At 44.4% G+C, this 10921-nt stretch overlaps 1 protein-coding gene across 2 annotated transcripts; it reads left to right on the top strand.

The window, feature by feature from the left end:
- The first annotated feature begins 891 nt into the window (after window positions 1-891).
- Window positions 892-3630, top strand: LOC103647411 (uncharacterized). 2 transcript variants are annotated; one of them, XM_008671949.4, is made up of 8 exons: window positions 892-1176; window positions 1397-1620; window positions 1703-1875; window positions 1969-2186; window positions 2278-2362; window positions 2444-2783; window positions 2871-2928; window positions 3035-3630. In XM_008671949.4, exons 2-8 carry the CDS (start codon window positions 1479-1481, stop codon window positions 3249-3251), a joined length of 1233 nt encoding a protein of 410 aa, XP_008670171.1. In that variant the 5' UTR covers window positions 892-1176; window positions 1397-1478; the 3' UTR covers window positions 3252-3630. The 2 variants fall into 2 exon arrangements, with proteins under 2 accessions (XP_008670171.1, NP_001288506.1); NM_001301577.1 differs by lacking the exon at window positions 1397-1620 and having other exon boundaries at window positions 902-1176; window positions 3035-3540.
- Window positions 3631-10921: the final 7291 nt, after the last annotated feature.

The raw sequence follows: 10921 nt of genomic DNA, 5'->3' as shown, positions 1-10921 counted from the left end.
ATTTAATATTGCAACTTTTGTTATTATTTTTTACAAATTTAATAAAAGTTAATACTTGTTTTGACTATTGGTGAAAGTTAAAATGACTAAGGAAAGAAGTAGTAGTAAAAGAGAAGCGTCGTGCGCACATGGCACAGGTGATGGCTAGAAACCATAAACAAAAACCGTCGCGGCACGCCACCCGCTAAAGTCCGAAGCCCCCGTGACACAATTCCTTTACCTAGGAGTACACATATTATTTATTTATTACTTGTTTACTTTTTTTTTATTTAGTGCCTTTTGTAGCTTTCCCCCCGACACCAACTGACCTGATTCAATATTTCATCGGCACAGTGGGCCCAACCGCGCTGCGCCCATCGTGGTCCGAACAGGAACCACGTGGGACCCGTTCCCCGCGCGGAGAATCCCAAGGCCCCACCCGCCACCACCGCGCCAGTCGCCTCGTGCGCTCCCCGTCCCGAACACGTGTCGTCCTATCGATGACCCGCACACCGGCTCCGTGGCACGGTGGACGCTCGGCCGCCGCAAACCCTTCCACCGACATGCGGGTTCCGTCCATCTCTGCCCCAGATGTCAGTGACGTGCACGGGACTCACCGCGGTGCAGCGGGAAGGGCGTCGTGCCGTACCACGTGGGGGACTCGACCGGGGAACCGATAAACGTGGCGCGGGCCCCGCCGAGAGAGACGCGCCCGATCCGGTCACCGCGGCTCGGGCCCGCCGCCTCTAGTCGCCAGTCGCCATGCGGACCACTCAATTATCTCCTCCGTTTCCTTAGCCATTGTCAGCTGAGTAATCTAATACCCTCGTTTCCAATTAAGAAAGGATCGCAGGCCATTAAACAAGCACACACGGGAGGCCTACAAAGACGAGAGGGGAGAGGAGAACGGTCAAGGCTGCCGCGCGCATCGTCATCAGTTCACTAGTCAGTCGAGGTCGAGGGGCGGACGAGGAGCTGAGGAGAGAGAAGCTTCAAGGAGTTGGGGACTTGGGGGTTGCCGAGCTGTCCGTCTTTCCCCTCCCCTCCACCCACCAGCTACCTCGGGAGGGCAAGGCAAACATCTGCGGCCTCCTTTCCCGAACCCGGGTTGGATGGAGCGGGACTTCCTGGCCGCGATCGGCAAGGAGCAGCAGCACCCGCGCAAGGAGAAGGCAGGCGGAGGCGCGGAGGAATCAGGTAGGCTCCCCCGCCCTCCTTTCGCCGCCTGCCGCGCTGCGTTTCTTGATCTGTACGCGCGCCGTGCCGTGCTGGGTTGGGTTGGGTTGGGCTCCGCTCACTCCATTCGTTTCGGCGAGATGCGGCTTGGGTGCGCTGCGAAATTCAAGCGCCCCTTCCTCTCTCTCTCTCTCCTGTCTTATTTATTTATTTATTTATTTTGGTTGTGCTCGCAACAAAGAGTGTGCGGGCTTGGCTGCCATGCCTGCCGAATTCCTTCTGACGGCCGGCCTGCCGTGTACGCTCGATTCGGGCGAGAGTTAATGCGTGAAAAGCCACGATGGAGAGTGGCCGAACCTTTCGGACAGCCGCGCGTGTCGTTAGTTGATTTCGAGCTGCCTCTGCCTCTGCTTCTGCTTGCTTGCTGGTGGGAAGGACGGGGATGCTTAACGGATCCATCTCTGGGTTCGTGCTTTGTTGTTGTATGTATTTATGTGCTGCCGCCTACCGGAATCTGATTCCCAGAGCCGTGTGCAATCTCTGCCAGCTTACTTCGGGGCAGCAGCCGTCCCGGCGATGGACTGGTCCTTCGCGAGCAAGCCCTGCGCCGCCCCGGCGCTGATGTCGTTCCGGTCGGCGGCGAGGGAGGAGCCTTCGTTCCCGCAGTTCTCCGCCTTGGACGGCACCAAGAACACAGCCCCTCGTATGCTCACGCACCAGGTACGCGCGGCAGCTCTTCTTGGTTCTGACTGATTCCTGTCAGCTCGCGTGTTTCGGCCCTCTGATGGTGTTTCTTCTTTTTTTTTGTTTCAGAGATCGTTCGGCCCCGACAGCACGCAGTACGCCGCGCTGCACCGCGCGCAGAACGGGGCTAGAGTCGTTCCGGTCTCGTCGCCGTTCAGCCAGAGCAACCCGATGTTCAGGGTCCAGAGCTCGCCCAGCCTTCCGAACAGTACCGCGTTCAAGCAGCCGCCTTTCGCCATCAGCAACGCCGTGGCCAGTTCGACTGTGGGTTCCTATGGCGGAACAAGGTACTAGTTTGTTTGCTGTTAGTCTGTTACGACCATGACTTGTACAAGTGGCTGTGAAATTAGCTTCGACTGAAACGCTTTGCCTGCGAAGGGATGCGGTGAGGCCAAGGACGGCACAACTGACGATCTTCTACGCCGGTTCCGTCAATGTGTTCAACAACGTCTCAGCTGAGAAGGTATAGTTTCTCTCAGGATCATTTCATTCTAGTTCGCTTTGCCTTTGGGCTCCCTCGTTGACATATTTCGCATCGCCACAGGCTCAGGAGCTCATGTTCCTAGCCAGCAGAGGAAGCTCAGCCCCCGTGGCCTGTAAGCCAGAGGCTCCTCCTACTCTCGCTCCAGCGAAGGTCACAGCGCCTGAGGTTCTTCTGCCTGCGAAGCAGATGCTGTTTCAAAAACCACAGCATCTCTCGCCGCCTCCATCCAGTGTCCCTGGCATCTTGCAGTCTGCAGCTCTCCCCAGGAGCGCCTCATCTAGCTCTAACCTTGACTCCCCAGCTCCAAAATCTTCGGTCCCGTTAGCTGTTCCTCCTGTAAGCCAGGCTCCGCCAGCAACACTGATCGCCACTACAACTGCAGCAGCAATAATGCCTAGAGGTACGGTACTGCTGGCTGCATCGTAGTTCTCGTTGCTCTCTTCCTCCACTGTATTGAAATTGTATCGTTCTTGTCCGTCCGATGCAGCTGTCCCTCAAGCTAGGAAGGCGTCCCTTGCTCGATTCTTGGAGAAAAGGAAGGAAAGGTAGAATCCATACTCTTATTCTCGGTGATTCCATTCCACCACACATCTGTTTTGGTTTTGAGGCAGATCTGCAACTGTTCTGACTCTGTGCGTGCTTCTCTCGCAGGGTGACAACTGCCGCGCCTTACCCATCAGCCAAGAGCCCACTGGAGAGCAGCGACACGTTCGGCAGCGGGAGCGCCAGCGCCAACGCCAACGACAAGTCCTCGTGCACAGACATTGCCCTCTCCAGCAACCATGAAGAGTCCCTGTGTTTAGGGGGGCAGCCCAGGAGCATCATCAGCTTCAGCGAAGAGTCCCCCAGCACCAAGCTACAGATCTGATCGTGCCGTGCCCAGTGTTCATAGATTTGTCCAGGCTGACCGATGCAGAAAACCATAAGAATACTTTTTTCCACTCAAGAGGAAGAGATTACTATCGATGCCGTTGTTGTTTACCGTGATGCTGTTTTGCCGTGTTAGGTTACTGTACTGCTGGTACAGATGGTAGTGCCCCCCACCCACCTAACTAACAAGAGAGCTGTCACTTGCAGACTCTTGATTTTTTTTTGCCATTTCTCTTGGAAATGAACTCAGATGTGTTATTCTAGCAGTAATCAAATTATACAGGCATACAAATTCTGCGCCATTTGTATGGCCAAAGTGTAATACACTTGTTCTTGAATTATGAACCTCTCTCAAGCTGCAGAATGCAATTCTCGATGGTGTTCTCATAATCTCATTGGCAGCATGCGTGTGTACACAGTATTGGCTCACGTTGTTTTGAGCTGTTCCGTTTTAGTTAGTATCTCAAAGACTGCTGATTGGTGGCAGCATGTGTACACAGTAGATGGGCAGCAGTCGTTGCAAGGTTTCGGATGTTCCCAAGTGCCTCCTCAACCAGTTCTTTTCAGGCTGTCTCCAACAGCACCCTGTAAAGGGTCCTGTCCTCTAAATATAGAGGACTGTCAGGTCCCCTACGGCTCCAGCAAGGCAATCTATATCGTCCTCTAAATTTTAGAGGATGTGGCAGGCACTCTAAATGTGGAGGGCTCCGGGAGTGCGCTATCCACGCTCTTCGTCCACCAGCCGCCGCCAGGAAACTTCCCCGCATTCCTACCCCGCGCTGGCGACTGCATCTTCCGGGGCCGAGCCCTCGATCCGGCGCGCTTCGCCGCCGGCATCGAGGCAGGAGGGCGAGAAGCGGCCGTGCGGAGGCGGGTCTGTCGGCGTAGAGCTCGCACCCCTTGGAACCGAGGCCGCGCGACCCCCGCAACCGAAGATCCAAGCCAGCTTCCCCCTGTTCGTCGCCGGAGAGTCGCCATCGGCAAAAGGCTTCGTCGTCCGCCGACTTCGTCGAAGGCAGCCGGCAAAAGGAAGAGAACCTCCTCGCCGTCGTCGTCTTCGTCTTCGATTCGGTCCACCGAGGCAGATCCGCGAACAGCGAGGTACGAACTACACAAATCCTTTTTTGTTTAGTACTTAATCATTACCGTATTGTATTGTTCGTATTCGGTAGTATGGATTAGGGTTTCTGGGATGTTTTGGGTTTACGATCTTGAGCATTGTAAATAATGCGCATGAATTTGATGCATCAATGGCTTATTGTTGTGTCCGGATGCTTCAATTTAGACCGGATTTGCGGGATCCATTTCGGGTTTGGGGGGTGAAAGTTGCCTAGAGGGGGGGGGGTGAATAGGCAAGTTAAAACTTTTTCAACAAAAACTAGAAGCAAACTGGGTAAAACTGAATTGATCTCGAAATTCACCCAGTTAACTTTGGAAATGAGATGTTCTAAATGATCCACAGGGTTCAAAGTAGTAGATCAGAGAAGGGCACTTCTCAAAATCCACACACCAAAAAGATATAAACAATCTTCCACGGAATGGTGAGAGAACGAAGAACATGAACAAACACAATGAGCAAGAACGCAAGAGACACAAGATTTATCCCGAGGTTCGGTCACACCACAAAAGGTGCCCTACTTCCTCGTTGAGGCGCCCACAAAGAGCCGGGTCTCTTTCAACCCTAATCCTCCCTTTGCCGACCACAAAGGTCAAGCCCACACAATAATCTTTGCTCAAACGAGCGGGTAATACAAACTTTCTTGTGGTCTTCCACAAGATTTGGAGACTCACAAGAGACACCTAGTCGTCTAGGAGCTAGAAGCTCCAAGAGTAATGAATCCACAAAGAACTCGATGTAGTACCAAAGCTCGAATGAAGAAGAAGAGCAAGAGAGATTTAGAGATGAAGCACAAAACCACAGCTCTCAAGCTCATTCAAAGATTTCTCTCCAAAGATTTGAAATGGGAGAGGCAAGAGATGTGTGTGAGAGAGAGGGAGGTGTTTCTTGGGTTAGAAATGGAGTTCAAATCGTGCTCACTACTTTGGGGAGAGAGGTAGGAGTGAGTATATATAGTTGGAGCTCAAAACTAGCCGTTGGGCCGATTTTTCTGTTTGAGGGCGGTTGAGCCTCCCCCTAGGGCGGTTGAACCTCCCCTGGCAGGCCTGGCAGCCTGTCTGCCAGTCTGACTGGCAGACTAACGCGCAGACTGACCGCAGACTGGTCAAAGTTGACCAAAACCGGTTGAACCGCCCAGGGGGGGCGGTTGAACCGCCCCTGACAGCTCCTGGCGACCTGTTTGCCAGTCTGACTGGCAGAATGCAGATCAGAGGTCAGAGGGGTCAGAGACCAGCTGAACTGCCCCTCAGGACCAGTTCAACTGGTCTTGACCAGTGAGTTTAGGAGAGAAAACCCCAGCTCAACTGCCCGGAGGCAAGTTCAGCTGGTGTATGGTCAAAGAGGTTCACAGCTGAAGTTGAGTTCAGCTGAAGTTGAGAAAGCTCAACTCAGCTGAAGTTCAGCTCAGCTGAAAAGCTCAGCTGCAGCTGAAGAAGCTCAACTCAGCTGAAGTCAAGTTCAGCTGGAAAGCTCAGCTGCAGTTGAAGAAGTTCAGCTGCTTTTCAGCAAGAACACTCTAGGTTTCTCAACCCTAACCACGGTCAACCATAGAACGTTAAAGAGATTTTTGCTTTTCAAAAATAGCTTTTGAACAGAGAGGTTTGAGCTTTGGCAAACACCAACCTTCTTTTTGGATCCCCCTTTATAGTACGACGATTCCTATACTCAAGTTAAATAAAATATAATGAAGTAAACTCCTTGAGTCATTGGTGTCTCATGTGTGATTTCTCCATGGCATTGCTTCATAAGGATCACAAACATCTTTGTCTCACCTTTTGAAGCAAACTCAAATCAAACCCAGTGACTTGTACCATATCACCTTATGTGAGTTCAAATCATGGCTTCAAGTCACCTTACTGATGCATCAACATGTTATAACTCTTCATAGCTGATTAGTTCATCGACTTAGTGCAAGTACTCTCTTCTTCACCTTAGCCATGGTACCTCGGTCTACAAGCCGTCGCTTGACCTTCACCTTCGCTTAGTTCCTCGAAGCCCTTTCCTTGCTATCTTCACCCTATCAAGCCATTCTTGAGTCACATCAAATTGACCATCCATTGAGAGAATCATTTCTTCAATATTGTGAACCTTGCTTGAATGTCTTCTAGATATAATTGTCAAGATCAATCAAGCTCTAGTTTGATTCTCATAGAAGCATATATGGACTGACAGTAATATGGTCAAGCCAATTCACGATTCCTCATATCTTATTCTCTTTGGCTTGACCAATCCTCTAAATCACTTTGTCCTCTTATTCTGGTCATATGTATGTAGTGATTTCTCAGGTCTTGTCCATATATTCAAACCAATATAGAGATCATATTATATCCATTTGCATTGTCTCATTGGTTATATAACCTCGTGTTGAACCTTTGTTCACCGATCATTATACACTATTCAAGTATGTTCATCATACTGAATTTCCTGTTCAACACTTAGCAAACTCGTTAGACCTTTAAATGTGTTGTTATCCAAATCACCAAAACTCACAAAAGGGATGAATGCACTTTCAATCTCCCCCTTTTTGGTGATTGATGACAACACATTTAAAGCTTACATAAGATTTGATAAATAAGATTTTAAATCCTATGATATAGTTTCCTCCCCCTAAATATGTGCATTTCAGAAAATAACACTTTTGTACTCAAATGCCAAAAGCACATATTTAGGTCAAAGTATAGACAACTTATATCATACTATCCATAGGGTGCATTGTGTCATAAAATAAATGTGATGCTCATGACATGGAATGCACTTATCAACTTTCTTCATCTTATGTTTTTCTTATGACTTCCCCTTTTTGTTAATTATTTCTCCCCTTTTTAAAAGTCTTCTAACACTTAGTTACATAAGACTAAAGGTAAGCTTTAATGCACAATTTCTCCCCCTTTGTCATAAATCTCCAAAAAGGATACAAAGAATATAAAGGATAGAAATTATGATTAAGCGAGATGTGAACACACTATCATGAAAGGGATCCTTAGATGGCACAAAGGTAATGGATAAGTGTCATAAGTGATGTACCTTTGTGTTTTACCTTTTCAAGGGGTTTCCAGACTTGTGTTGGATTTAGAATTCATTTGCAAGCTCTTGTTGGCATAATTGTGACATAGGTCCAAGATAGCAAATGAAGATTGTCATACTAACTGAAGGATAAATCTTGATACCTGGAGTCTAGATGTCACCTAGCATTTTCTTATCACAACAAGAGGCAACATGAAAATTGCACAAGTATGGATTATGCAACTAGTGATCATGTATGAAAAATATCAATTGAAAAACACCAATTGATACAATTTGATAGATAAATAGATCACTAATAGCATATTGCACTAAGTTCTCCTCAAGTTTTAGTGCACACATATATATGAATTCAATTGATATCTGTTGAGAGTACTTATTTGCAACTTAAAGTACCATTGGCATAAAAGGAGTATCAATTGAACATAATCATGCAACATAAGAAACATGTGCACTATTTAATCAATTAAGTTCTAGACAGGAGAATCTATAAGCTATGCTACTTCAGATATTTGTAATCCAAAAAGATGTGATACATATTTACCAATTTTAGATGACGTTGGAGTGGCATATACAAGAGAAACTCATTCTCTTATGAAATGTATAGAAGATACATTTATTGGAGCAAAGAATCTTTGATACTCATCAAAATTTGCAGTGGAAGCGATTGTCTTTGCTTGAAGATTCCTTTCTAATTTGAGACTACACACATAATAGACTTGAAAATGAAGTTAGTCTCAAAGATGCAAATTATAGACCATTCTCCCCCTAAATGTGTGCATACAAGTGATGAATACTTGTTTAGCTTATGCACTTGGACTTGTGAGGCCAGGGGATTAAGTTCTACAATTTGAACCTTGGTACAAATAAAGTACGAAAATATGAAATTGCACCAATTTAAGGAATTACTCATAATCAAACGGTATACTAATCGACATGATATGCAATATTTTAAGCCAAGATTCAAGTGCAACTTTATGATGTGACTTAAGATATTGCATATATATGCATACACTAACTTGTAAGAGCCTAGATACACAAATGTAATACAATAGTTCATGGAGTGACACACCTTTGTTCCATGCCATATGGTCTTCATTATAATCATGAATTTCTATCTTAGCTTTTGATAGGCTTGACATTTCAAAGAGAAACTTATCCTCTTTAAACGATCAAGAGAAACTTATTCTCTTCAAAGAACTACACAAATTCACTAAAAGAAAATGTTAGTCTTTAAGGACACAAGATATAGAATGAGCTCCCCCTAAATGTATGCATCAAGTACTCAAATTACTTGTAACATGCACTTGATTCAATTAAGATTCTTAGAGGAGTTCATCATATATCTTGGTCAAGGCATAATATATTTGAAATAATTGAATTTATGCTAGAGAACACATATCGTCCCCCCAATAGAACTAATCCATGGGGTGACATGTGGTAAATATTTGATCATTTCCTTGGAACCACTCATCCTCATTTGATGTTCTCCAAGGTGTGAGACTACAAAACATGAACTTGAAGAAATCATTAGCCTCACAAGATATAGGCTAAACTCTTCCTCAATTTGTGCATGCAAGAGTACACAAAGTACACTTATGCACATTAACAATACGAGGTTAAAGGAGATGTTTGCACTATATCTTGGTTTAACATAACATGCTTTACATAGATGATGAAAATTAAACCAATTAAAAGTTTAAGAACTAAAAGTATATCAATTGAAATCTTGGAGGGTAAAGCATGCTAATATGAACCTCAAACCTCATAATGAAGGATATCATATAAATATGTCACTACATCTTCATTATTAGGTTGACAAAAAAGTGTAACTTCCTTCTTGAATCACTATGATTTCTTTTCTCTTTATGATTTCATCCAACCAGGCGATCTTGAACTTCATTGATCTTGGCTTGGTTCAATCAAACTTGATATGAGACCCATTGAAACTCAATGATTGAAACAACCAAGACTCTTATATCCGTGAATTTTGAATCCATCTTGAAAGCACTTGGAAGGACCTTATTTAAACACTTAGAAAAGAGAGCATTAGAAACACGAGGGAGGGTTTCACAAATGATAATCCTTATATGTGGATGGAAAATGAATCATCATTCTTGAAACCCAAAAGGATAGACTAAATTCCTTTAAATTAGTGCACACATATAGTTGATGTCAAAGTTATATGCACTATTGAACATTTTATATTGCGAGGAATTTAACCTATACTATGGTACATCCCACTAAGGATAGAATACTAAAACAACTGAAGGAGAGGAAGTTTTCATACCTTGGCCTCTTATCAACTTCTTCTTACTTTAGTTGAATAGTATCCTTTAAGCTTGTGATTTATACAATTTAAAACAAGCACCATCTCTTAACATAGATTTTCTATGGATAAACTCAACACAAGAGATGGCATTAGTAGCACAAGCACTAGTTTCTTATTTATCAACCCTTTATATGTGAAGGGCAAACGAGTTGCTAAAATAGAGAAACCTCAAAATATGGACTAAATTTCCCTTGATCCCTCATGCACAATATATTTTGAATGACATGGATAATATGCATGGTTGTTCAATAAAGTCTAAAGGGCTGACTTAATCCATATTATGGTCAGTGTCTAATAAAGAAGAATCAAATCCAAATTAACTAGACAGAGAATACGTCACATAATTTTGGATTGTTCACCATGTGATAATATTCATTCATCTTCCAATTAGACCTTTATCAACAACTGATGTATATCCTCAAGTGCTTCTTTTTCTTTAGTGGCTACACAAGTCACAAAAAAAGATAAGATTTGAAAATAATATGCACTTGAGATTCAGTTGTTACCACCCTTGCTACTATCTCCAAAGATGATTTATACATTCATTATCGAGCACCCAACTTGATCCATTGAAGGAGTGATCCTGCAAAACAAGTTTAAGCCTCATATCTTGGTACCCAATTTGAATTGGGTCCTTTGAGATTAGTAGTAAGAGCCTTGAGTACCCACACAATCCTTATTGTGGCCTTTCTCTTTGTGTAGGCACCCACATATACTTGACAACCATCTTACATGGTTTCAAGTCAATATTTAATCACATAGATAAAAACTAGAGTTAAGAATAGGAGCCTTTTCTCCTTTTATTAATACATCATTGTGTTGCCTTCTTGATGATGAACCTACCTTGACTTTGGGTGCACCTAGCTTATCAAGGTTAGTCGCACAAGCATTCATATCATAAAGACAAGTTATGCATGGAATTTACAACTTAGTGATCCAATTCAATGTGAAGCATATGGATATCGATTGAAGTAGATTTCTAAGATATCAAAATATGGATTTTCAAAATTTAGAGAGTATGGATCACTAATTGTACCTTTTACAGTTTAAAAATCATATCCATGTTAGTGCATATGTATGTGATGAATATCAACAAAAATATTCTTATGCACTTTTAGATTTAACGATAAGGAAATTTTAAACTGCATCAAGAGTAGCTATTTAGAAAACAAAGATTACAATCCATATGAATGAGATA

Source organism: Zea mays, chromosome 2 (assembly GCF_902167145.1).
Source record: "Zea mays cultivar B73 chromosome 2, Zm-B73-REFERENCE-NAM-5.0, whole genome shotgun sequence".
Lineage (NCBI taxonomy): Eukaryota > Viridiplantae > Streptophyta > Magnoliopsida > Poales > Poaceae > Zea > Zea mays.
The sequence above is the reverse complement of the archived record's forward strand: the minus strand, read 5'-3'. Positions and strand labels throughout refer to the sequence as shown.

Coding starts and splice junctions, on each gene's coding strand:
- LOC103647411 (XM_008671949.4), top strand. CDS start 1,479: ATGCGTGAAAAGCCACGATGGAGAGTGGCCGAACCTTTCGGACAGCCG. Junction 2,187..2,277: donor GGTTCCTATGGCGGAACAAG/GTACTAGTTTGT, acceptor TTGCCTGCGAAG/GGATGCGGTGAGGCCAAGGA. Junction 2,784..2,870: donor AGCAGCAATAATGCCTAGAG/GTACGGTACTGC, acceptor CGTCCGATGCAG/CTGTCCCTCAAGCTAGGAAG.